Raw genomic sequence first — 24,431 nt, forward strand, 5'->3', positions numbered from 1 at the left:
TATTATAGTAAAAACAAGAAATAGAGCATATAATTTTTTTTAATATTTTCTGATGAATAAATATTTTAATATCTAAACATTCTATAAATTATTTTCTAAAATGTATTTCAGTATCATGCAGCAAAGATATATCAAATTACTGATAATAAACAATACATAAAATTAAATGGATCTTAATCTATTAATTAATATCTAATTATTAATAATTATCTTTTTTTTTACTAATCCCACAATTATCTTAAAAGATATGCATTTCATCATTATTAGTAACAAAGAATTAAGGAAATGCTATTTAATTTTTACTTTCTCCTATTTTACAAAAATTGTAGAATATCATTATTTAATCACATAAATGATTAAATTTTTTATCACTATATAATTACACAAAATCTTTAAATAATTTACAATAACATAATATTAAATCACCATGCTGAGTGGAGCGCTTTTGAAGCGCAATAAATCCCGCTGATTTGTGCTTCTGTGCTTCTTTTTAAGATAACTTCTTGTATCCTGCATTATGCTTTCATATTTCACCTATTTTTTTTTCAATAACTACTAATTTTATATTATTTTCTTCGTGCAAAACTAACTATAATAGGGAAGCACTTATATCATTAGTAATGTTATTGCGCCTTTGTTTTTTTTATAGACGAATATCATCAATTGTCAAGTAATTATATTTATATAGAAAAGTGAAATCATTCTTACAATTCAAATTATCAATGTGTAAATGCAGCTTTCTAAAGTCTGCAATAATTCTATTTTCTACATTCAACCCCTGTAAAAGCATTTTCTTTTCTTTTAAGACATTGAATAACATTTAACAGAATGCCTTATATCCAATAGTAAATAAAAGTAATATACTACATTTTCTCGAATATCTATAACTCACTTTCATGCATACATTACTTATAATACATTATATATGTAAGGCATAATCTTGATTCATTCACTTTACATTATGTATAAAAGATTTAAGACAAGTCTGCCTGATTTGTTCCCACATGATTTGAAGTAACATAATTCATTAAAACATGATTCATTAAAAAAGTACAACATTCGTATTGCGGAATGTTATTGGGAACATATATCTAAAATTCTTATTTCAACAAATATGCATTAAAACTTAATGTACAGAGCTGCTCTTAAATTAATCATATATTTTATGTAGTATTCACGATTATATTTATCATAATTTTCAATAAATTTCTATTCTTCTCTTATTAAGTCAAATAGTAATCAAATTCATATGATATAGTCATATGTTAGAAAACTGAACAAATTTTTAATTTAATTCAAAACATAAAATATAGAAATGAATAGTTCTCTTTTTAACTATTTGTGAACACATAAATTATGCAATATATATTTCATTGACCATTTTGCTCTGACATTTACAATATGCAATTTTTTACAGTTGCACCCTGTATAATGAGATTGCTTTGTCCAAAAAATAGAAAATTTATCTTCATTTTTATTAAATAAATAGATTGTTCATAACAAGCCCTATTTGTTTTATAACTTCAAGTTATTTCATTTATGCCTTCTGTTTTTACTATTATCACCTTTTTTTATTTATTAAAAAAGCTTTCATTGAAATGCAGGAAAAAATGCTGGATTTATATGCTGCTGTTTCTGCTGTTGAGATTGAATCATTGGTGATGTATATCCAATTGTTGGTGATGCTAAAATAATTATATTTTTAATAATAAAATGTATAAAATTGAATTTTCTATAATTAACAAATAAATATATAAATAATTTTAAAATATATAATAATATATACTATATATACATATAATGAAATTATTTATATTGTTTCAAAAAAATATAAAATTAATATATTTATAAATATTTAACATAAATATAAAAGAAATATAAATATACAATTATATAATATATATACAATATATTTAAATAAACATTAAATAAACAAAAATTTAAATAATACAATAAATTCTTCTTAAGAAAAAAATTTTATATTTTTATTATCTTTATTTTATATTGAGTGCTTTAATTATATGTATATATTCAATACTAATTTTCATTATAATTTATTAAACAAAATTAAACCAAGTAGAAATTTCATATATAACTCACTCATAAGTTTAATTTGATGTTGTGGACTATTGCTTGCCAATTGATTCATTGTTGGTGCAGGTCCTGTTTGTTTTGCTTTACTTCCCATTATATTATCGAGATCTATATTTAATCCTGAACCAGCCCATGTAGATCCAATTTGTGTGGATGTATTTGATATTTGATTTTTAGAATTGGTAGATGTAGGAGTAAGAAGATTTGTAACTGATGATAATCCAATTGTTCCTAAATATAAAAGTTCTTTTAATTTTAATAACATTTTCTTTTAATATATTGTTCTATTCTTATGTACAAAATTTTATTAGATTGTAAAAAAAATTAAATCTTGTATATTAGTAACACATAAATCATCCCTTATTTTATTTATTTATAATATTAAGTAATTACAATTTTTTTAAAAAAATGAATTATAAAAATTATATAAAGTATTTAATAACATAAATATATTTTTTACACAATATTCACAATATATTATTCATATAAAGAAAAAAAACATGCAAAATTTTAAAATGAACTTTAGGAATTATTTTGCGAATATTTAAAAAAATATATATATTTTCATAAATAATATTTATATCTCATTAATAATTATATATCGAATGTTGAACCTATGATAGAATCAATCAAAGACACTACTTTGGCACCTAAATTTCTACAGTCTTCATCATGATCGCCGCTAATCACATTTTGGGATAAATCTAAAAGCCATAATCTTATTTCCATACAAATTTCAAACAATTCATTTACAATCGTATCTTTCGGTATTGCAATAATTACGGCTGCAACATTTTCTATTACTGCTAGTCTAACTTTTGCTTGTTCGTGATATCTCAAAATCCACGATAATTCCAATATTTCTTTTCCCATTTTAGAAGCTAACAAACAATTCTGTGCTGCTATCATTATAGTAGATAAAGTTTCTAAAAATCGAATTAATAAAATATTTTCTTGATCTGTGAAAATTTGTAATCCACTATTCAAGCAAGTGCTTTCTTTGCCAAAACCATAAAGTAATGGATAAAAAAATGAGGACGCAATATTTCCGAATTTATTTTCAAATGTTTCAGACATTTTTATACTATGTGCATATCTTTTTGTATTTGATTCAATTCTTTTATTAACAATTTCCCGCCAATTTTCTTTTACGTCTAAAGATTTTTCGAATTCATCAAAATCATCACTATATAGTACTTTGTATTGTTGACTTTTTTCAGTATTAATGAAAAGTGAAACTTTGTTTGAAATTTCTTTTGTTTTTTGTTTTATTTTAGTTTCATTAATTATGTCTTTTTTATTTTCATGAAGTGGAATAGTTGATAATTTTCTAGCCGAATATGCCAATATATCAAGAAAAAATAATCTTTGACTTACAGAATATTTATCTACTTCTAAATAAAACTGTCGACATAAAAATTCAGCACACTCTTTGGGATAAACAGTTACTATAGCTACGCAAGCTTTAAATGTTAATATTTCAAAATTTTCTACATAACAAGATTCTTTAAGCGTGATGAAAAGTTCTAATAACTCAATTGCAAATGATACATCATCATTTGGTAATTGTGACAATATTAATTCTTCACAGACTTCTAAAGATTCTGAAAAAATATCTGGATTGTTAGAATTTTTTTCATTTACTAAATTATCACGTAGATCTCGCAAATATGCTGGTCGTAATTTTTTACTAATTTTTGTATCGTGAGACATATCATATGGTATTAAATCATCATCACTATCTAATTCTGAATCGTTCTCAATATTACTTTTGTTAATTATATTATCTGTCAAATTTTCTTTATTCAATATAATCGATTCTTTCGAATTGTTAATTGAAATTTGATCGTTTTTATTATATTTTTCTTCTATATTCTTTTTAGATAAAACATTACATTCAATGCCTAATTCATACAATTTTTTATCACCCAATGTATTAAACTCAATATTTTCAATAATTAAATCATTTTTTTTAATTTGTTCTTTTTCTTTTGAGACTTTGATTTCTATAGCTAAATTTTTTAAAGATTGTACTAAATTCGTTATTTCATCAGGCATATTGTTATATTCAAATGAAAGTTTTGGTGCATCATCAGATTCGGATAATTCATTAGTAAAAATTTCACCAACAGACATTCCCATTGCTCTTAAAATAATATGTGTAGATTCGAGATGAACAGATATACCAGAAAATAACAATCTTTGAATATTATCTTTTTCATTTCTGTTTAAATGATGTTTACATTTTCTTACACATATAATTATTAATTTTGTAATATATTTATGTTGTTCTACAGAAGTATGATTTAAAGCACTTTTATTACCCCATATATCTAGAAGTTTCATTAATAATTCGATCAGAATACGATTATTATTCAAAAATTGCGCTAGATATGAGATCAAATTTATTACTAAATTATCATCTTTATAGTAACACATTAAAGGAATTTTTGTTGTTAATATATATTTCCAATTTGAATTTAATAATATATCGCCAAAAATTTGATGTATTCCAAGATTGATATCGCAATATTTTAAAAATAATACAGCTATTGGTTCTATGCTAGATATATCTAATGCTTTTAATATATTCTGAATTATATCTCGTTCATTATTTTTATTTTCAAAACACCATTCTGTTAAAATATTAGTAAACGGTAATAAATTTTCTGAGTTCGTAATGATTACTAATTTACTAATTAAAAATGAGAGTAATTTTAGTTCTGCTTTGATATTATAATGTAGTCCAATATTTATAAAAGATATTGCATGAGCAATATGAAAACATATAATTTTAAAATATTTTTCTGGAAGAAAACTATCAAATATTTTGTTTTTTAATTTATTAGCTACGCGATTAGGTAATGAAACTAAAATTTGTACTAATTTTCGCCATGTTTCATCAAATTCTTCTTTTTGTATTACATTCTGCACTCGATATTTACATGAATTTACTATTGCAGAAAACAAAGAATCACTTTTCAATAATTGTTCTAAAATAATCGAAATTACAAAAATTTTTCTCTCATTCTTTGTTTCTTTCAAAGCCAAAATTAAAGCATTTAAAGATTCGGTTAATATTAATAATGTAGCACCATCAACAATTAACAATTGTTTAAGTATTGGATCTAAAGTATTTTCTTGTACTGGCCAATTATGATCAAATTTTTCAATAATCTCTTCTAAAATTTTTCCATACAATATAGAATCAATTTCTGGATTAAAATCAAGGTTACAGTACTTTTGTGGAGTAAGTGGTCCTGGTAAAAATTTAATATATTCAGAAATATATGATTTCAGCTTTTCCAAACTATTATGACTTTTAATAGGACCCATAGAACATAATTCTTCTAAAAGTCGATTTGCAGCATGTTTTGAAAGATTTTCAGCTGAAGTGATGCTTTTTTCCATCTTGGTTGCTGTAAGGAAAATCTTTCTTGGGGGCATTACATTATCTCCAAACATATTCTCAATGTTAAAACATGCAAAAAATTTTTTAATAAAAATTTATGATTTTTTTTATAAAATATATGTATAATTATAAAAAAAACAATAAAAGAAATATTAGTATTTTATTCTCCAAATAAATATAATATTATTTAAAAATTTTGATTTTATGATCAAGTAATACTAAGATGTGCATTTATTAAAATTTAAAATATATTTAAATATTTTTAATTTCGAATTTCATATTGTTAGATTATATATTTGATATCATAATATAGTATATACTATATATATATATATATATATATATAGTAATGATTAGTATAACTAAACCATAAAATCATATTTGAATTTAATATGAATTATTTTAATAAATAGTATATTTTTACCTCCATGATTAACTGTAGCAGATGTTGAACTCATATTTATGAAAAGATTAGTATTGTTGGAGTTATTTACTCTTCTATCCATAGAACCAGTAGTCAAAGAATTTAAGCTATCTAATTCTGATAAAAGATCTGTATTTGAAGATGCTATAAAAGAATCATTTTGTATTAAAATAAATAAATGTTAATAAGTAAATATATTAATAAATAATAACACAATATCATTCAATTATTTTTTATAATACCTGTATTGTTGTTCAATGATTGCTGATTATTGAGTACTTGTGGTTGTATGGTATCAAACAAATTGTTACTCATACTAGGATTTTGAGGAAGTGTATTCGTAGTATATGAGGGAGTGTTTAATGATTGGGCATTAATAAACATTGAATTATTTACATTATCTGTTATTGAACTATTAATATTTGGTATTGTTGCGCCCATTAAATTTACTTGTAGCTGTATTGAGGGATTAGATATTGTAACAGAAGAGTTAAAAGCTGATGTGAAGTCTGCAAATTCATCATTAACATCTTTCGTTTTTACTGTAGTATTACCAAATGCACTAGTAAAATCTCCAAATTCTGCATTTGAATTCTGAGTTTGTATAGTAGTCTGAATATTTGCTCTTGGATTAAAATCATCATCATCATCAACAATTGATTTGGTATTATTCTCATTTTGAGAATCAAAAATATCATTTAAAATGTCATTTTTATTTTTTTGTTTGCCAGATGAAGAGTTATTTTGTGATCCAGATATACTATTCTGTAAATTTAATTTTTAATCTTTAATATATATTATAAATTATTACAAAATCTACAATTTCTTTATCTAACTTTCTTTTACTTACATTAGATTGTTCTCTTCCATAATTTGCAGCAGCTCCTAAATCTACTTTTTTAATAATTCTTGTCATTCTTGCTGGTGAAGCATTAGTTGAAGTTGTAGATGTAATAGTTTTGCTAACGCGATCTATACTATCCATTGTATCTCTATATTCCCTTCCACTTCTTTTTGGACTGGGATGAACATCATTATCAGAATCTTCTCTTTCACCATCATCACTATTTCATAAAAATATGCAATAAAGATATTTAATTATTATATATAATATAAATATAAAAATTAATATTTACCTATTATTTGTATCCTCAAAACCTTTTCCTCTACTATCACGATCCCAATCATTATAAGTATCTGTATTAGTTTTATCCCATTTTAATCTATCAGACCATCTATCTACACTTCCAAATCTTATACCCATTGCTTCACTTGATAAACCTACATATTTATCTTTATTTTTCTTAGCTTTTTTTCTTTCTTCTCTTAATTTGTCATCATCTTGAATAAAATCAATTAATTCTCTAACTTTATGCCTAATATTTATTCCTTGATCTTTTCCAAACTCATCAATCCAAGTATAATTTTCTAAAGATCTGAGATCATAAATGTGTTCTCTAGATGATGTGACTACTCGTTCTGATCCATTACGAACTAAATAATTCAACAGCAAAAGAGACTAAAAACAATAAATTATAAATAATTATTTAAATAAGTATATCAGTAAAAATTATATAAAAAATAAGAAATATATGCAAATATCAATACAAGATATTATAAATATATTATTTATTGTATTGTTGATTGTTAATCTTTACATATTTTATTTTTGTTTATTTATAATTCCATAAAATATTATATATATATAATTTATATAATATATTACATTAATATAATCAAGTATTATAAAAAATTGACATATATGTATAGTAGAAACGAACTTACCTTGTACGTTCGACGCCAATTCCGTTTATTTTCTTGCAACATCCTTTTCCACAACATAGACATTACCTCGGGAAATTGCTCGTATGTGAATGTAGCCTGAGCCAGTTCTTGCATCATTGCCCCTGAAGTAATACATGCAGTATAATTAATTTTGCCATATGTCGAATTTCAGCAAAGAATAAAATTATAAAAAATATCAATCAGTAAATAATTGTAATATATTTAAAAAAAAACAAAAAATAATTATTCGTTTAAAAAATTATTGATCAAATTCTTATTATTTTATTGTTTATCAAATTATTGATATAAAAATAAACAAAAATATGGATTTATATATAAATTATAAAGAATTATATATATAAATATAATTATATTATATAAATCTTATATAATATAAAAATACAATATCAATATAAAAAATAAAATCGGATCAATAAATATTATCTTCATAAAATTAAATTTTACTATAATAATAATTATAATATTATAATTTAGTTTAATCATTTATAAGTATTCTTAAATTTTAACAATTTTCAAATTATATCATTAAAATAATTTTATTTTATATAATAATATATTTTTTATTTATAATAAAATATTATAAATAATTTTATCACAAAGTTTTCTATTTTTATAACTGCAATTACAAATAATTATTGTTTAAAAAATAAAGGAAAAAAAAAAGATAAAATTTAAATATATTTTTTTCAATATAGATAAAAAATCAATTTAATTAAATTTATTTAAATATTTAAATATAATTATTAATTAAATATTTAAATATAAAAATACCGGTTGGACCCCAAGCATCGTCATTTGTTGCTTCTCGAACTTTGGCCTCTGTTTCCGTGTAATTCATAACTACATTGGTCCTATAATATTAAAATTTTATTTTCATTAATATAAAAATTATCACTTATATAAATATTTTATAATATATGACAATTTCAAATAGATTATATAAAATAGTATACATGATGATATTAATAATATTAAAATAAAAATACTTTCACTACATTTACGTGAATGATATGGATACCTGTTAATTGCGCAATATTTTTACGCTTTTGTTTATACATAATATTTTTATTTCTATTTTTCAATAACATATATTTTATATATAATTGTATATTATATATAATTCTATATTTTATTATATATATTTATCTAATTGTACATATATTTATATCAAAAGAATTGTTTTCACAAAATTTAATTCATTATTACAAATGAAATTGATAAAAAAAAGAAATTGATCTTAATTAAATTAAATACTTTATCAATAATTTTTTATGCAATATAAATTTATTTCAATACCCTAATTATTACATAAATATGCTGTTAAATATTCTATATATTTATATTTATCTTTTTTCAAATATTTATTTGATAAAAAATAATGTAAAATAGCATTTATTTCAAAATTCATAATTTTACTATACATGAAAACAATCTTATCATATTTTTATTAAATATAGAAAATAATAAAAAGATTAAGATTTTTTTAAGCTTTCATTAAAAGCAATTTAAAATATTTTATTTTATATACAGCGATGATTTATATTTCATAATATATGATTTGTTTATTATTAATAAATATTTAAAAAAATATTTAATACAATAATTTGGAAAAAGAAAAATAACAGAATTAATATATTTCTTATCATAATAAAAAATTCCCTATATATATATATATATACAGAATTATATATATATATTTTTTAAATAATTGAACTTATAAAATTACTTAAACTTGTTATTAAGTAAAATTATTAAGTATACATTATTTAAATAATATTTATATTTGGAATAAAAAATCTCTACGTATATATGGTTACGATTGCATTTATATTCAATAAGAGTTGTTAGAGATAATAGTATTCTTCCGTTTCTTTTTTTACAGATGCTAAAATATCTCACGTTTTTCATGATGATATAAACTAGCTAGTAATTATTTATCTTAACTAAATAAAAATATGAACGATAATAATATATTAGAAACATAATAATGTATATTATATTTTGTTATTAAATAAAAAGTAAAACAAAAAATTAAAAAATAATATAAAACGAAAAGATATAAATATTACTGATGTTTGAGAACTTCTATTCAATTCAACAATAACCTTATATGCATACGTTATATAGGATATATAAGAACCGATGTAATAATGATATTTAGATTTTGTGATTTCGTAAAAACAAAAGAAGAAAAAATAAGCGAGAAATATAGTATTTTAGTATATACTATATAGTTACGATGTTAATTTTTTCGTATATATTTAACGTATATATTTTCAATTTTTACAAATATTTTATGTTAATATAACGGTATATGTGTATATATATATGAAAGCGAAACTTAACAGGTGTGAGAATTACGTGCAAGAATTTGATATTCTTCTAAGCAAAGACAAATATAAACAGTAAATAAGCACAATAATAAATAGTATAAACTAAATATTATTTAATCATGATTTTATTACAAGATATTTTTTTACCGATATTTGATAACAGTTTTTATACATTTTAATATATTTGCATATATAATAAACAATTAATATATATGATATTAATAATAAATTCTTATTTATGTTAGATTTTAAAATTATTTTTTATTAAATAAAAAATTGATATTTTCAATATATTATCAATATAATTATTAATATAATCTATTTCTTTTTTTAATATACAAACACTTATTCAACGAGCAAATTTATTTATCATGGAGAATAACTTTGTGAGATAGGGTATTGTTAAGTATAGCTTATCAGTTAATTCTAATAATAAAATTCTTAAATAATAAAATACTTTCTTTTTTATATGTTTTTATTAGAAGGAAAAAAAATTAAAAATAACAAAAAATTATAAATAATTGAAAATTAAATCGATTTGAAATATAAAAATATAAGAAAAAATAAAATAAAAATAAAAATATGTAATTAAAAAAATAATAATTTCATGCAGAAATATAGTAATTTATAAATATAAAGATATTTATAATACAAAAGTAAACATGTTATATAATTAGCGATCATTATATTTCCAGCAATACAATTTATTGTGATAACTTTCGAACTTTTACATTTTTGTATTTAAGATTATATTGCTATTTATGTAAACAATATGTTACATATATTTAAATAAATTTCATAAAATATTGCAATAACAATAATATATTAATAATACTACAATAATAGTAATAAAAAAAAAAAAATATTAGATAAACGAATATTATTAAATTAATTTCATTATTGATAGATCACATAATTTAAAAACAACGTTTATTTTATTCTTTTATAGTCATATTATTTTCTTCAACGTTATATGTTTTATGTTATATAAAATTTTATATTTAATTAAATAATTATTTTTTTTACAATCTGCAGAAAAAATGTCTTTCTACCATAAAGCGTTATAAGAAAAATTTATTTGAAAATAAGTATAAATAATTTTATTTATTTTCCATGAATATTGTGAATTAATGAAAAAAAAATGTTTAAATGAAATATACATTCATATGCATGAATAATGAGTTAAACAATGTAGACAAAGTGACTATCAATCAATGTAAAAAGGTAGTTAAAGGTAAACGAAAACTTGTGTAGCGTATCGAAACAAGTAGAGTGGAATGCGTCGAAAAAAGTAAAAGCAAGGTTAGATCGCATGTAACTGACTTAATTGTACTTACGCCTTGTCCATTAACTCTCGCACTTTCCACATGTTCATCATCTTACTTTATACTCTTCAATGAATATAATACGTGTTTTTCGCGTTGAAAACTACAGAACTTGCACTGATAAATGTTCACCAGCTGTTTTCAGGAGCATTTGATATCGCGACGGCGACGGCGAACGAACGTCACCAGGCGGTGGCCATGTTATCCCTTCCACGTTCCATTAAGCTAATCGTCACAGGTGTTTTACGTGTGCCAACCTTAGTTTTCGTTATCGCAAGTCTTTCCACATAACATATTTATTATTTTTCCATAATATTATGTACCGATTCATAACCAAAGAAAATCCTGATTGGTTTAAACAATTGAAAAGAATTAATTTCTATTCGATGTAGTAAATTACAAAATGCATTTTTTACCTTGGCAAATACAATTAATGTTTATGTACACATTGATTAATTACGAACTACAAATTGTTTAATATCTAATTGTATTCGATTATTTAAAATAGGATTGTTATTCTCTGTATTCTGGTATGCTCTACGTCTTATTTAAATATAACATTTATTTGAACTATTGCCAATTAATTATAAAAACTAAAAATAATTGATTAATAATATAAATAATATTCAGAATATAACTAAATTATAAGATAGATGTTTGAAATTGAACATTTAATGTTTTTAAATTTGCAAAATGTTTTTTTAGAAACATCTATTTTTTTGTAAATAAAAATCATGTTATAATTTTACTATTTCCATTAACATTAATATTTTTATAATTCTGTGTTACAACATAATTATATAAAAAATATTCAAAATTATAAATTTTTCTTATATTAAACTATATTTCAAATTATTCATAAATGGAAATTATTTTAATACAATAATATTATAATATAATACAAAAATATAAAATTATTATAAAAGATTAATGAAAAATGAAATATATACAATATATATTATTTGTTATTCTGATATTTTATATAATTTTATATAACTTTATATAATAAAATTTTATATAATTCTAATATTTATAATTATGAAAATTTTTTTAGTATTTTTAGAAATACCAAAATTTGAACAAAAAATGACGAAAATATTTTTATTAAATAATATTAAATAATTTTTATATTATTCATGTTATTATATTATTATTCATATTATTATATCATTATTCATATAAAAATAAGATTTATCTAATAAAATCTAATTAAATTGTTGACTGAATTTTAGCTTGAGATATTAAAATTTTGGAAAATTTTTTTTAACGTCTTTTCATAAATTTTGATAAATAATAATTTGAATTTAATATATACTATTTCTATGATTTAAACGGATTGGTTAAAAATCCAAGATGGCATCATGTAACTCGTGAAAAACCCTAAAAATATGAAATTATATATGTATATAAGTTCAAATTAAGAAATTTCGACTGTTAAAACTATTATTTTCGGATTTTAAAAAATACTTTTTATTAGAAGTTCTATAAAAACTTATAGAAAAAAAATTCAAAATCATAGAAAAAATCCAAAGAGTCTTAAACTAAAGTTTAACTCATTAAAAACATCATTATAATCGATTCAACTGTTTAACAAAAAATTAAATTATTATAGATACAAAAAAAAATAATAATTTATATAATTGATCTATAATATAAAAAAATGTATATATCAATTTGTATAGTTCATTTGTGATTGGTAGACTAATGATCTTACGGAAGTGATTGAAAATAAACAAACCTATCATATAACTAAAGAAGATATTTTCATATAACTCATGATCTTATTCATTCGTTGTACAATTAAAACTGAATGAATTAGCAAATAAAATTTCACTTTGTGAAAGTTGTATTATAAAATTTTTTATTGAAAAGAGGTAAGTAAATAAATATTTTCTTTAAGATTTTCATAAAATATGTTTGACAACTTAGATATAAGTATAACCTACTTGATGCATCATCAATTTTTTAATAGTTTTTAAACTAAAAATCTTTACAAATATACTTATAAATTATTTTTACAATTAAAAACAATATTTTATACAATATAATACAAATAATAACAATAAAGCTATACAAATTAATCACTATAATATTATATAAAGGTTATATGTACTACTGTATATTAATTTTTAAATTATATACAATTCTATGCACTATATAATTTCTTTTATTTTAATATAAAATTATTGAATTCTTCTTCAATTTTTTCCCATTCCCATTATTTTAATATAATTATTTTTAATATTTTATAAAATAATTTATTGTAAAACATTAAAAAATATATTTTCTTAAATATAATTTTATATATTAATTAATTTGTAAAGACATGTTGTAATATAATGACATATTGTATATAATTATGTCTAAAATAATTAATTAATATATTAATATTAATTATTTATTTAATATATAATGAATATATAATGTATAATATAATAAAATATAAAATAAATATTATCATTATGGATAGATGTTAATCAAATATAGAATAAAAAATATTTTATAAATATGTATTCATATTTGATAAAATGATTCAATTTTTGAATAATTAATTTATTAAAATTTTATATTTATAGATGTCATTAACTTTTCAACAAATTATATTGGATGCTAAAAAGTTAGTTATTAAAATATCAGATCATGAGAATACAGCTGATAATTTGATAAGTGAGATAGAATCAGTTTGTAGTCAAATTGCTAATATGAAACAGGTAAATTTATTTATAATAATTTAATTAAGAAATATAAAAATAAAATATTATTAAAGTTCTTTATTATGAAACTAATTAAAATTTATTTATTTTTTATAGTATCAAGAAGAAGTAGAAATTTTGAATACTGAAGCAAAACAAAGACCACATATACAATTAATCTCAGGAATACAAAGAGAGGTCAAACATTTACAAGAACTGCAAGCTGAAAACAAGGAATTAAAAAAAGCATTAGAAGATCATCATCATGCTCTTGAATTAATTATGTCTAAATATAGGCAACAGACAGCATCTTTATTACGTCTTTGTAAAACAGATCTTTCTTCATTACATAATGCAAAATATGCTAATGTAAGTAAAAATTAATTAAAAATTAATATTTTTAATATACTTATAATGATTTATAATTCAATTTTACTAAAATTTTATTTATTATACTATTATTTTAAATAACTTATATTTTAGTCTAATTTAGATTTTTTATTACTTTAACATGAATAAATAACATTTGAATTATATTTGATATTATTTATTTGAATGAAGTATTTATTTACAATTTTATCTTACAATATTATTATTATTATTATTATTATTATTAAAAGTGATTTATATATTACAGATAATTACCAACCAAGCGGAAAAAATTAATGAAATGGCAGCAGTAATGAAAACTGCAGTAGCTTTAGATGAGGAAAATGAGATGAGAGAAAAAGAAATATATAGTAGTTTAAAAGTAGAAAATACTACATTACGAGAAATAGTTAATATTGCAAATAAGTATTGCTCCTTAAATAAGGAAACTGATGTAGAGAGTAAAACTGTACAAACAGATCCAATAGTATATTAAAAGAAATTTGTAATTTATATTTCTCTTATATAAATTTCATATTATTTATTTGATATTTTATAACATAAATAATGCTAGAAAAAAATGTATTACTTATATACAATAAAATACACATGTAAAGTATGATTTATACATATAAATTTTTTTTAAATGAATTTAGAAAAATGTAACTTTAATTTTTTCATTTAATATTATTTCATATTATTGTTTCATTTAATATTATGATCTAAAATTATTAAACTTTAGATCTAAAATTGTTTTTTTTTTAATTTTAATATTTATATACATTTTGTACATTTAATATATTTACATTAAGAATATATGTAAGTATACATTCTATTCTATTCATAATGTTATTCGAATACTCCCGCATTTGCGCACGCGCTTAAAAACTTTAGTAATAACAGGTTTGTTTTCCTAGGGAAAAGATGTCTCGTTTTCTATATTTAAAGAATTTGAAAACTCACGTTTATATATGTATATAAATTAATTGATAAAAAAATATATAATGTAAAAGCTAAATAAATTTAAATCAGAAATATTATCTCTTCAATATTTAATATTCACATTTAATTACATGATCGCATAATATACATATATGGTATTTATATATAGTATAATAACCATAGTTCTATCTATATTCTACTCTCTTATAGTAGCATCGTTAATGTACGTCGTGTTGTGAGGTGTTAGCCAGATACGTTTAAAGAAAGTGTAGGTTGGTGTGGGTGTGCATACTGCTGGAAGACAGCCGCACAAGTGAAAGGGTAATGGCAAGGAGTGGAGGTGATTTTCAGTGATCTTTAACAAATGGCTTTGTCCGAGGTGCACAATTTGGCTGCAATTATCGGCAACAATGGTTTTACTGTTAGCAAGGTAAGCATCCGCGTCTCTGACTTCATTGCCGAAAAAGTGACGTTCATTTTCCTTTACTGCAAAGTACAATGCGATAATTCCATCATAACGTGCAAAAAGGCGTAATTCTATTGCATAAAAGATATTATTTATCTAATAAAAGAAAGATATGTTTAACGTATAATGTAAAGATCATAACTTAAATAATAATTACTTAATAATTTAATTGATAGAAACTATTCGATTTTAGTTTGTTGCCGATGTATACGATACGTAACTGTACTTACTCATAATAGATTTAAATTTGAAATTGTTATTCTTGAAATGGAGTCATGAAAAATTATATTTATTTTAATAAATTTAAAATTAATATTATAATAATTATTTTAATCATTATTAATATATTTTGATAATATTTTTATAGTATATATTATTTCATATAAAAATTTTAACACATTTATATTATAATAATTCATAATTAATACATGATAAAAATAATTATAATAAAAGAGCAAATATTTATGTAATTGCTAATATTATTATAATATAATTAGAAATTTAAATTTGATTCAAATGCAAAATGATCTATTTTTTTTTATAGAATAACGTGGTTGAACGCAACATCAACATGTTGGAACCACGAAACAATTATCCAGCTGATAGATGTAATACAGAATATAATTATTGGAATTATGACTTAATGGAATGCAATACACAAAAAAATGTAAGGAACTTAAAAATTATTCTTAATTTTCATATAATTAATAATAAAATTAATTTTTGTATACTTTACATTGTTTTATTAAAAAACTATCTTTATACATAACAAATTAAATAAAATTATTATTATAACTTATATTAAAGATTTTATAATAATAAATGTATATATATAAATATAAATATATATATATATATATATTATATTTTTGATATAATTTAAATATTGAGTTATTATTATATATTTATTTTTAATTTTTTGCAATAAAAATAATTATTTTTTTTTAAATATTAAAAACTTGCTTATTTTCTTTATAATATTTTCATTTGTTAAATATGACATTTTACTGAATAAGCTATATACATGTAAGAAATTTCATTTCACTCTATTTCATTTAAATATAAGAATTAATCTTACATAATCTGTGAAATATGTGTTTATTTACACAAATCTATATATTTTATATATATAAAAAGAAAAAATTTAAATTTAATAAAATAAGATGTTATATATATGATATATTAGGTTATTAATTTTAATATAATTTATAACTAAATATATTATAGTTAAAAATATTATTTGAAAATTTATTGAAAAAAGAAAAAAACATTATATTATGATACTAATTTAATCTTTTTTATTCACTTATTCATATAGATGAATGTAGAAGATGAAGATAGTCAGGATTTAAATAATCCTATGGTCAATGATTTAGTGTCAAAAATTCTTGATGATGATTCAATAGTTGGTGACAACGCTCACAATAATAGTTATAATGGCAATATTCAATATTATTCAGATACTCAATCCTGTATTATGGAAAATAAAATGGAAAGTAATACTGATCCTAATTTTACTATGGATCGTTTCAATATGCATTCGACATTTAATAAATTACAAAATAATATTTCTAATAATGCTAAACTTGAATGTAATTATAACACTCTCTGTGGAGAGCTCAAAACATTGAGTCTCAATACATGTGTAGGGCAAGTATCAGATCAAGGAAATTTATATAACAATGGGATTGGTGCATATTCAAATATGTATCCATCCGATTCACAATCTTACGTACTACGTCCAAGTAATGAAAATTGTTGTATTAGTGGAAATACTATGCCTATATGCAATGATTTATTAACAACTACAAATGAGACAAATGTAGGTAAGCAGTCTGCTAACTGGACAGAAAATTTATCGACATCAGGATGTACATCAGACTTATTTGGAAATTATCAACGAATACAAAATTGTACAAATCCAGATCTTAACTTTAATATGGCTCTAACATTGGCTTTAGATTCTCCTGATCCAATAACTCTAAATGAATTAGAGTATCATAATAATATTGGACAAAATGGAACTAATACATATAATAATCCAACACCTTCTATGCATGAATTATACAGCATGACTGCCAATAATCAAACTTATAGACCAAGTTCAGCAATGACTGATTTGAGTATCGATTCTGGCTTTCTTTCAAATTCTCCATTACAACATTTTTCTCCAGCTGATACAAATTTGCATAATTGTTTTGGAAATAATATACAGCGGAGTAATGCTAATGATTATAAAGATTTACATGATTCAAATAGATTAAGCATGACAAATATCTCCATACCAAATGAACAACTTCAATTTTTGCACCAACAAGCTCGTAGCTACAAATTAAATCAAGCTGTGGACCAAGAATACAAACAATTAATTGACTATTATCCAGGTGTAAGCGATTTCACCACATCATCAATCAATAGTTTAGACACAAATGAAAATTGTCTTACAAATAATGATTATAAAATTGATAATAATTTACTGAAAATTATCAGTCCGAAATCAAAGACTATTGAAACTAAGACATATTCACCAATTGGATTTCCAAAAAATCTAAGTTCGCGTAATACTCACCAGTCAATTGCAAAATATGGATATCATAATTATCAACATTACACTGCCAATAACGGCGAGACTTTAAAAATGTTACCACAAAGTTCCACATCTTATCAGGATTTGAAGCAGCCTAATAATACTAATACATATAAAGTGGAAGGATTTGATCTTACCAAAGAAATAGCTTTTCCTTCTGTAAGTCATTTGACGAATCAAATAGCAGGGTCTTCAATGAACAAGGATACTTTTAATTATCTTATGAAACAACGACATCATATGCCAAGAATACAAAATAGTCCTGGTATTCCATCTGCTGATGTCCTTTTTAATTCAGGAATAGTACCAAATCCGGGTACAGTAAGATCTGGAGTATTCCCACCAGTAATGCCAGTTCCTGTACCACTTCCAGTTCCACGACTATTTTCCGTATTATATGGTGGAGGTTTGAGCCTTAGAAATGGAAGTGGAACTTCTAGACGTACAGCACCTTCAAGTATATTACACTTTAGACTGGAGCAAACTTATGAACAGTTTAAACAATTAGAAAAAGAACGAAAAAAATGCGAAGCGGGATTAGCTGCTCATTTTCCTGGTAAAAGAGTGACGAGTGCAAACAATATACCTATTCCTCGCCTTCAAGGAAATCCATCACGCGTTGATCGTTTAGTCATTGATTATTTGAGAGAGCATGCACGCGTTATAACTCTGATTGCAAAGGTAATATATTATTATAAATTTTTTTGTTTTCTCATTGATAGAAAAGCATAATTGCATTAAATAACAAAGGAATATTTTTTATTTAAAAAGATGGAACGTTTACGAGGGACCACGATGAATCAACGTGTACATAAAGCTATGGAATATTGGTTGGAAGCAATAAAGTTCGTCCAAGAATGTCGTAAACGTGAAGTTGCAAATGCTACTAAACGCCAAAAAGAAAATCCACCATGCATTCTTGTATACAATGATAATGGTACGTTCATAGCTTATTCAATTTTAATTTTATTCAAGATATATATTTTTTAATTTATTTAATATTAATTAGGAAAAGTTATGTTATTATTTTTTTTTATTTTTTTAAGTATTATTTTTAAAATAATAAAAAAAAATTACTTAAAACACTTTTAAATATTTTTATTTATAGATATATTAACATTGGCAGCCAGTGTATATGAATTGACGAAGGCATCTCGATACGCAAGAACTGGTATGTATAACGCATTACAAGCTACATTATTGTATGACTTGGAAATAGAAAAGAAAGTCGTTGAAACTTCTAAAGATCCAGTTCTTGTGATGAAACGTAATGAAAGTCAGGTAACACATGATGCTGGTGATTATTCAAACAGTACCTAGCAAGATTTTGAAAACCGCTTTTCCATTTTGTGTGAAAAAACATAGATCGAGTCCAGCAGCTTTTTACTTACGTATTCCGCGTTACGTTAATGAAAAGCTTTTGCTGGCGTTTATCATAATTTTATCGCTGAGAAAAAACAATGCCGCCCACTAATTGCGAAATTTTCAAAGCATCATATGGAGAAGTACACATACTCCCGCCGAAATAGGAAAATCATATGCGTATCTACTTTTTACAAGTTAATAGTAACTCCATAGTTTTCTACTGTACATATTTTTATCCCTACTATATAGTACAGTCTTGGGAGTGTCAGTTCTTGGAATCCAATACTTGTGATTCAATTGTCTATCACACTTTTCAAGTGATTTTGCTTGTTCTTCGCTAACAGACTAACGAAAAGGAAACTTACGAACGTCAACATTTTTTATCTTTGGATGTGTTGTGTTACATATTTCACAATGCCAAAGATAATTATCTCAAATTTATCGAGGATCCGATACTCGTAGAAAGAAAGAAACGAAGAACAAGATTGCTCAGACGTACTAGAAGAAAACAAAAAATGAAAAAAAGAAAAAGAGAAAAAAGAACGTTCGCAAGAATCTCTGACTATTACTCGTTTGCGTATGTGTCATAGGCTAGATAATATAGGCTAAATTTTACCAATATATTTGTTCAGAGTGCTAGGCAGTAATTTCTTAGACTAGTTCAATGTGGCCTTCCTTAAATGTGTGACCCAAGATGTATGTCAGGTAGTCAAAGTACATCTCGAAAACTTCGAATATTTCGAAAAACTCAAAACGCGATGCGGTAATTTAAATCGCAGATCGGGTGAGCTTTTTCAATCTGTGAAAATATGTGTAGCCTTTGATCTGACTCGATATATAGATATACATATATATATATATAAATATATATATATATATACATATATATATAAATATATATATACATATATATATATATGCGTGTGTGTGTGATAACGCAAATAATGTCCACTAAATATACTACACATAAATCTTTGTTAAAAGAGAGGACTTTTCTAAAGCATACTTGTTACACGCATACACAAAATCATGCTCTGGCGTAACATTTACGCACAGTACATAGTCGCATTACATTTAATTGCAAGATATAAAATATAAAATATTCGTGTATATAATTACACATAATATGTGAAACATTATATATATATATACGTACATATACGTATACATGTCTATGTGTGTGCGTGTACGTATGTACACATAGATTTATGTGCAAGTACGTACAATATGTATAAGATATATAGAGAATTTTTAACGTGCATACGCAAAAACATACATAAAACTATTCCTACATACCTACATTATTACGTACTATACGTTCTAGACAAATTGATTAGCTCTATAACAGCCGATTCGCAAAGTTCAACATTTTCTCTACTCAATACTTTATTAAATAAGCATCTTTCACACCTGATATAATTATTCCTAGGCTCAATATATTTTAACGTTCCAATCTGCGTATGTACGAATGTTCGTACGAATCCGTGTTTTATTATAATTTAAAAAAATCGCGATATAATCGCGTGCAAGTTCGAGTTCCACGGAAGCATCAAATCGTCGTTTCGTTCTACGTTCTTGACGAGACTTCAACGGTGATGATTATTTCCGTATTCCTATGAGAAATTACAAAACATATATTCGCACAACGATGAACAAAAGATACTTCGTGTTTAGAGAGAGAATTAAGAAAAAGGAAGGGAAAAAAAAAGAGAAATGTAAATTTATACAGTGTCCAACGCGTAGACGCATGGATGAGGACGCGCATGGAGACGAACAAAACTTTGATGCAACATTTTTGCTGTCTCGAGGTCTAACTTTCATAAATATTTAAATATTATTTTGAATCGGTCGGCCTGTATTATCATTAAAAAATGCTCGTAAAAAATCGGTTGATGTCGGTTGACAAATGGTGAAATATTAAATATAATCATCTCTGTATATATATCCGTCAATTTCCGTCTGAACTGTATGATCTACGTAGTGATTCCCAATGATAAAACGAGGAAGAATGGTGTTTCGGTTTAATTCCTCGGTATTTCTATATCGATCTTAGATGAGAGATATTATTAGCGAAGTATTTAATTTAGTAATAGTGATACTTGTTACGAATAGAATTTTCTGGCTGTCTTTGTTGCCGATCACCATTAACGAACGAATATTTTAATTTTTTTTGACAACGGATAAGTTTGTTTTTATACATTGATATGTTTTGCAAAATTGTTAAAACTTTTACAAAAAAATTTTATATCGGTTACTCAAAATGATCAATCGATCATTTCATCGAATAAAATCCGTTTATTTTTATACATTAAAAGACCGTATATTAAAAGTTTAAATTTTAGTAAAAGGATTGTTAATTCAAAAAAAAAATATCTAATAACTTTGAATCGAATATTCTAATCGTAATAATCGAAAAGATATAGAAGTTTGTTAAACATTTTTAGCAGACAAAATTGTTAATTGAGAAGAATATCTTGTTGATTTTGTCTTCGAACTCGAAATATCTAGACGAAATTGCTCGGCCGCAAAGACAACCCATTCTCGAAGAATGGTCCGGTACTCCGATCTTGTAAAAGACGCAAGATACACATACAGACTGCTTTTACATAGCGCTTACATAATCATTGGGGACCATCTCGAGCATTGTCTCCGCGTATATATCAGCATATCTTAGAAACTCATTTTTCATTAACACGAAGGAACATGCATTTGCATTTCTTCACAATTTCTTCTTCGTTATTTTTCTTTCTTTCTTTCTCTTCTTTTTTTTTTTTTTTTTTTTTTTTTTTAATCTAATCTCAGAGGTGTGCGGTTGTATAAATTTAACTCCTTTCCTCTTACGTTAATATCTTTTCGTTTGCGTTCCTCTTTGTCCCCTGTCTTTTCTTCCCTTCTCAAAATACGACGAGGGCAAAGTTGAATTAGAAGAATCGGAAGAGAAACGCGTGTGGTGTTCATTATGATGTTTAATCCTGTTCCTTTTTTTTTTTTTCTCTTTCCATTTCAAAAATATCAAACGAGATAAATGATTAATAAACATGCGTCCGGAAACGACGAAAGTATAGGCTTAATGAAAACTTTAATGAAAAAAGAGAAAAAAAAAATACAAAAAATATGTGTCTGTTAGGATAGAATAGAATTATCGAATTATCGCTCGTTAAGAAGAATTCTCACGAGGGATGAAAGGGAGATTAATCGTCGCTTGTGCGTAAAAAAATTTAGAAAATAGAGAAACACGAGTATTCGAGGCGCGCGTGATATTTCAGGCTGAAGAAGAAAGCAAAGCAATGCTTTACACAATTTCCTTCCGCATTTGTCAACGTGTTTATATTATAACTGTGATATATGTAATGCCAATTTGTACATAACTTAAAAAGCTGAAAAACTTACTTACTTGTCGCGGCAACGATACGGTGAACGCGGTCTACACATTAATTTTTCTTTTTCTTTTTTTTTTTCTTTTCTTTTCTTGTTCATACGTCAATATTTCGTTTCTCTTCTCTCATTTCCGCTTCAATCAATCGCTTTTTACCGCTCCTTTCGTCCTTATAACTTGGAATGTGATACCGATAGATAAAACATAACGTTCGATTCTTCGTTTCGATTAAAAAAAAAAAAACATTCTCTTGGGAAAAAATTCAGAAAGTATCGACGTGTATTTATATCCCGCGATATAAACGAATCGAATTTCTTAATAAGCGTTTCACTTAACGGATAGTACTTAGCACGAACGAATATTGTCAGTATCATGCATCTGAAATATCTACGCCATTTACACTCATTCGATATTTTTAAAGTAGCTTCTTTGTAGTTTTGGTGGGAAAAAGAAAAAGAATAATTTTTTATCGCCCCTTTCGATCTCAAAACAACGTGTAACAATTTTTATTTCGAATGCAATTCATCCTTGCTCTGCATTTTATTGACATTTCTTAATTTTTTTTTTTTTTAAATAAAATTTAAAAAAATAGATTTTTTGACCAAGCTTCTCAACATCAGATATCATAATTGTTCGAAATAAAAAAACTTAGGAATCTCGATAATCGATATATCGATTAGAAATTGATGGAAGAGTATAAAATTTTTAAACCGGTGAAATCGTGGAAAATTTGTTTTACGGATTTTCCAAATCTTGGGAAAAGAAAATGAGGGAATAAAAGAGATTAGGTAGCAAAGAGTAACGTCACTTGCGTTTGTTTCCTGTTGCGTGCACAACCCCCCCTTCCCCTCCACTCTTCTTCCTGTGTTCGAAAAAAAAAAAAATAAAAAAAAAAGAACACGAATAATGCTTTCTCGCGTGAAGTTATTATACATATGTGCATGTGGCACGTATTCAGTGATTACCTCGTATCATATTTATTGTACGCAGCATCGTTAAGAATAGGAACACTATCTGCACGGATAAGTGTTTGACAATCCTATTTAAATTGCATGTGATATTATATATTACCGAATATAGCTAAATATATATATATATATCTAAGCGGATATACGCATTTGTACAAATTGTTTCACTGATAGAGCGTATTAACAATGTTTAATCTTTGCTCTTATTAAGACTTTTAGAGCGTGAAAAATATTGTATTTACTCGTGTTGCGAACATAATAAGATAAAGTT

General features: G+C 23.7%; 3 protein-coding genes across 3 annotated transcripts; 2 read left to right on the plus strand and 1 right to left on the minus strand.

Annotated features, from left to right (window-relative positions):
• Window positions 1-2,531: 2,531 nt before the first annotated feature.
• Window positions 2,532-11,838, minus strand: LOC413132. The gene is made up of 8 exons (XM_006571632.3): window positions 11,407-11,838; window positions 8,508-8,587; window positions 7,716-7,837; window positions 7,067-7,449; window positions 6,781-6,994; window positions 6,173-6,695; window positions 5,931-6,074; window positions 2,532-5,513 (listed from the first exon to the last, which is right to left on the minus strand). Exons 1-8 carry the CDS (start codon window positions 11,445-11,447, stop codon window positions 2,689-2,691), a joined length of 4,332 nt encoding a protein of 1,443 aa, XP_006571695.2. The 5' UTR covers window positions 11,448-11,838; the 3' UTR covers window positions 2,532-2,688.
• Window positions 11,839-13,105: 1,267 nt separating this feature from the next.
• LOC411546 (FGFR1 oncogene partner 2 homolog) lies at window positions 13,106-15,000 on the plus strand. The gene is made up of 4 exons (XM_395017.7): window positions 13,106-13,268; window positions 13,971-14,105; window positions 14,205-14,456; window positions 14,725-15,000. The coding sequence occupies exons 2-4, from the start codon at window positions 13,971-13,973 to the stop codon at window positions 14,950-14,952; spliced, it is 615 nt and encodes a 204-aa protein (XP_395017.2). The 5' UTR covers window positions 13,106-13,268; the 3' UTR covers window positions 14,953-15,000.
• Window positions 15,001-15,541: 541 nt separating this feature from the next.
• On the plus strand, window positions 15,542-24,076 carry LOC100578146 (meiosis-specific coiled-coil domain-containing protein MEIOC). The gene is made up of 5 exons (XM_003251722.4): window positions 15,542-15,828; window positions 16,409-16,531; window positions 17,183-19,132; window positions 19,223-19,388; window positions 19,560-24,076. Exons 1-5 carry the CDS (start codon window positions 15,763-15,765, stop codon window positions 19,769-19,771), a joined length of 2,517 nt encoding a protein of 838 aa, XP_003251770.2. The 5' UTR covers window positions 15,542-15,762; the 3' UTR covers window positions 19,772-24,076.
• The last annotated feature ends 355 nt before the right edge of the window (window positions 24,077-24,431 follow it).

Source organism: Apis mellifera, linkage group LG1 (assembly GCF_003254395.2).
Source record: "Apis mellifera strain DH4 linkage group LG1, Amel_HAv3.1, whole genome shotgun sequence".
Taxonomy (NCBI): Eukaryota; Metazoa; Arthropoda; class Insecta; order Hymenoptera; family Apidae; genus Apis; species Apis mellifera.

Bases quoted from the DNA above. Each gene is read 5' to 3' on its own strand.
- LOC413132 (XM_006571632.3), bottom strand. From the start codon at position 11,447: ATGATGAACATGTGGAAAGTGCGAGAGTTAATGGACAAGGC. The intron at 7,450-7,715 runs GTAAGTTCGTTT...TATTGTTTTTAG, and splicing joins ATTGGCGTCGAACGTACAAG to TCTCTTTTGCTGTTGAATTA. The intron at 5,514-5,930 runs GTAAAAATATAC...TTTTCCTTACAG, and splicing joins TGCTACAGTTAATCATGGAG to CAACCAAGATGGAAAAAAGC.
- LOC100578146 (XM_003251722.4), top strand. From the start codon at position 15,763: ATGGCTTTGTCCGAGGTGCACAATTTGGCTGCAATTATCGGCAACAAT. The intron at 19,133-19,222 runs GTAATATATTAT...TTATTTAAAAAG, and splicing joins TTATAACTCTGATTGCAAAG to ATGGAACGTTTACGAGGGAC. The intron at 19,389-19,559 runs GTACGTTCATAG...TTTTATTTATAG, and splicing joins TCTTGTATACAATGATAATG to ATATATTAACATTGGCAGCC.
- LOC411546 (XM_395017.7), top strand. From the start codon at position 13,971: ATGTCATTAACTTTTCAACAAATTATATTGGATGCTAAAAAGTTAGTT. The intron at 14,106-14,204 runs GTAAATTTATTT...TATTTTTTATAG, and splicing joins AAATTGCTAATATGAAACAG to TATCAAGAAGAAGTAGAAAT. The intron at 14,457-14,724 runs GTAAGTAAAAAT...TATATATTACAG, and splicing joins ATAATGCAAAATATGCTAAT to ATAATTACCAACCAAGCGGA.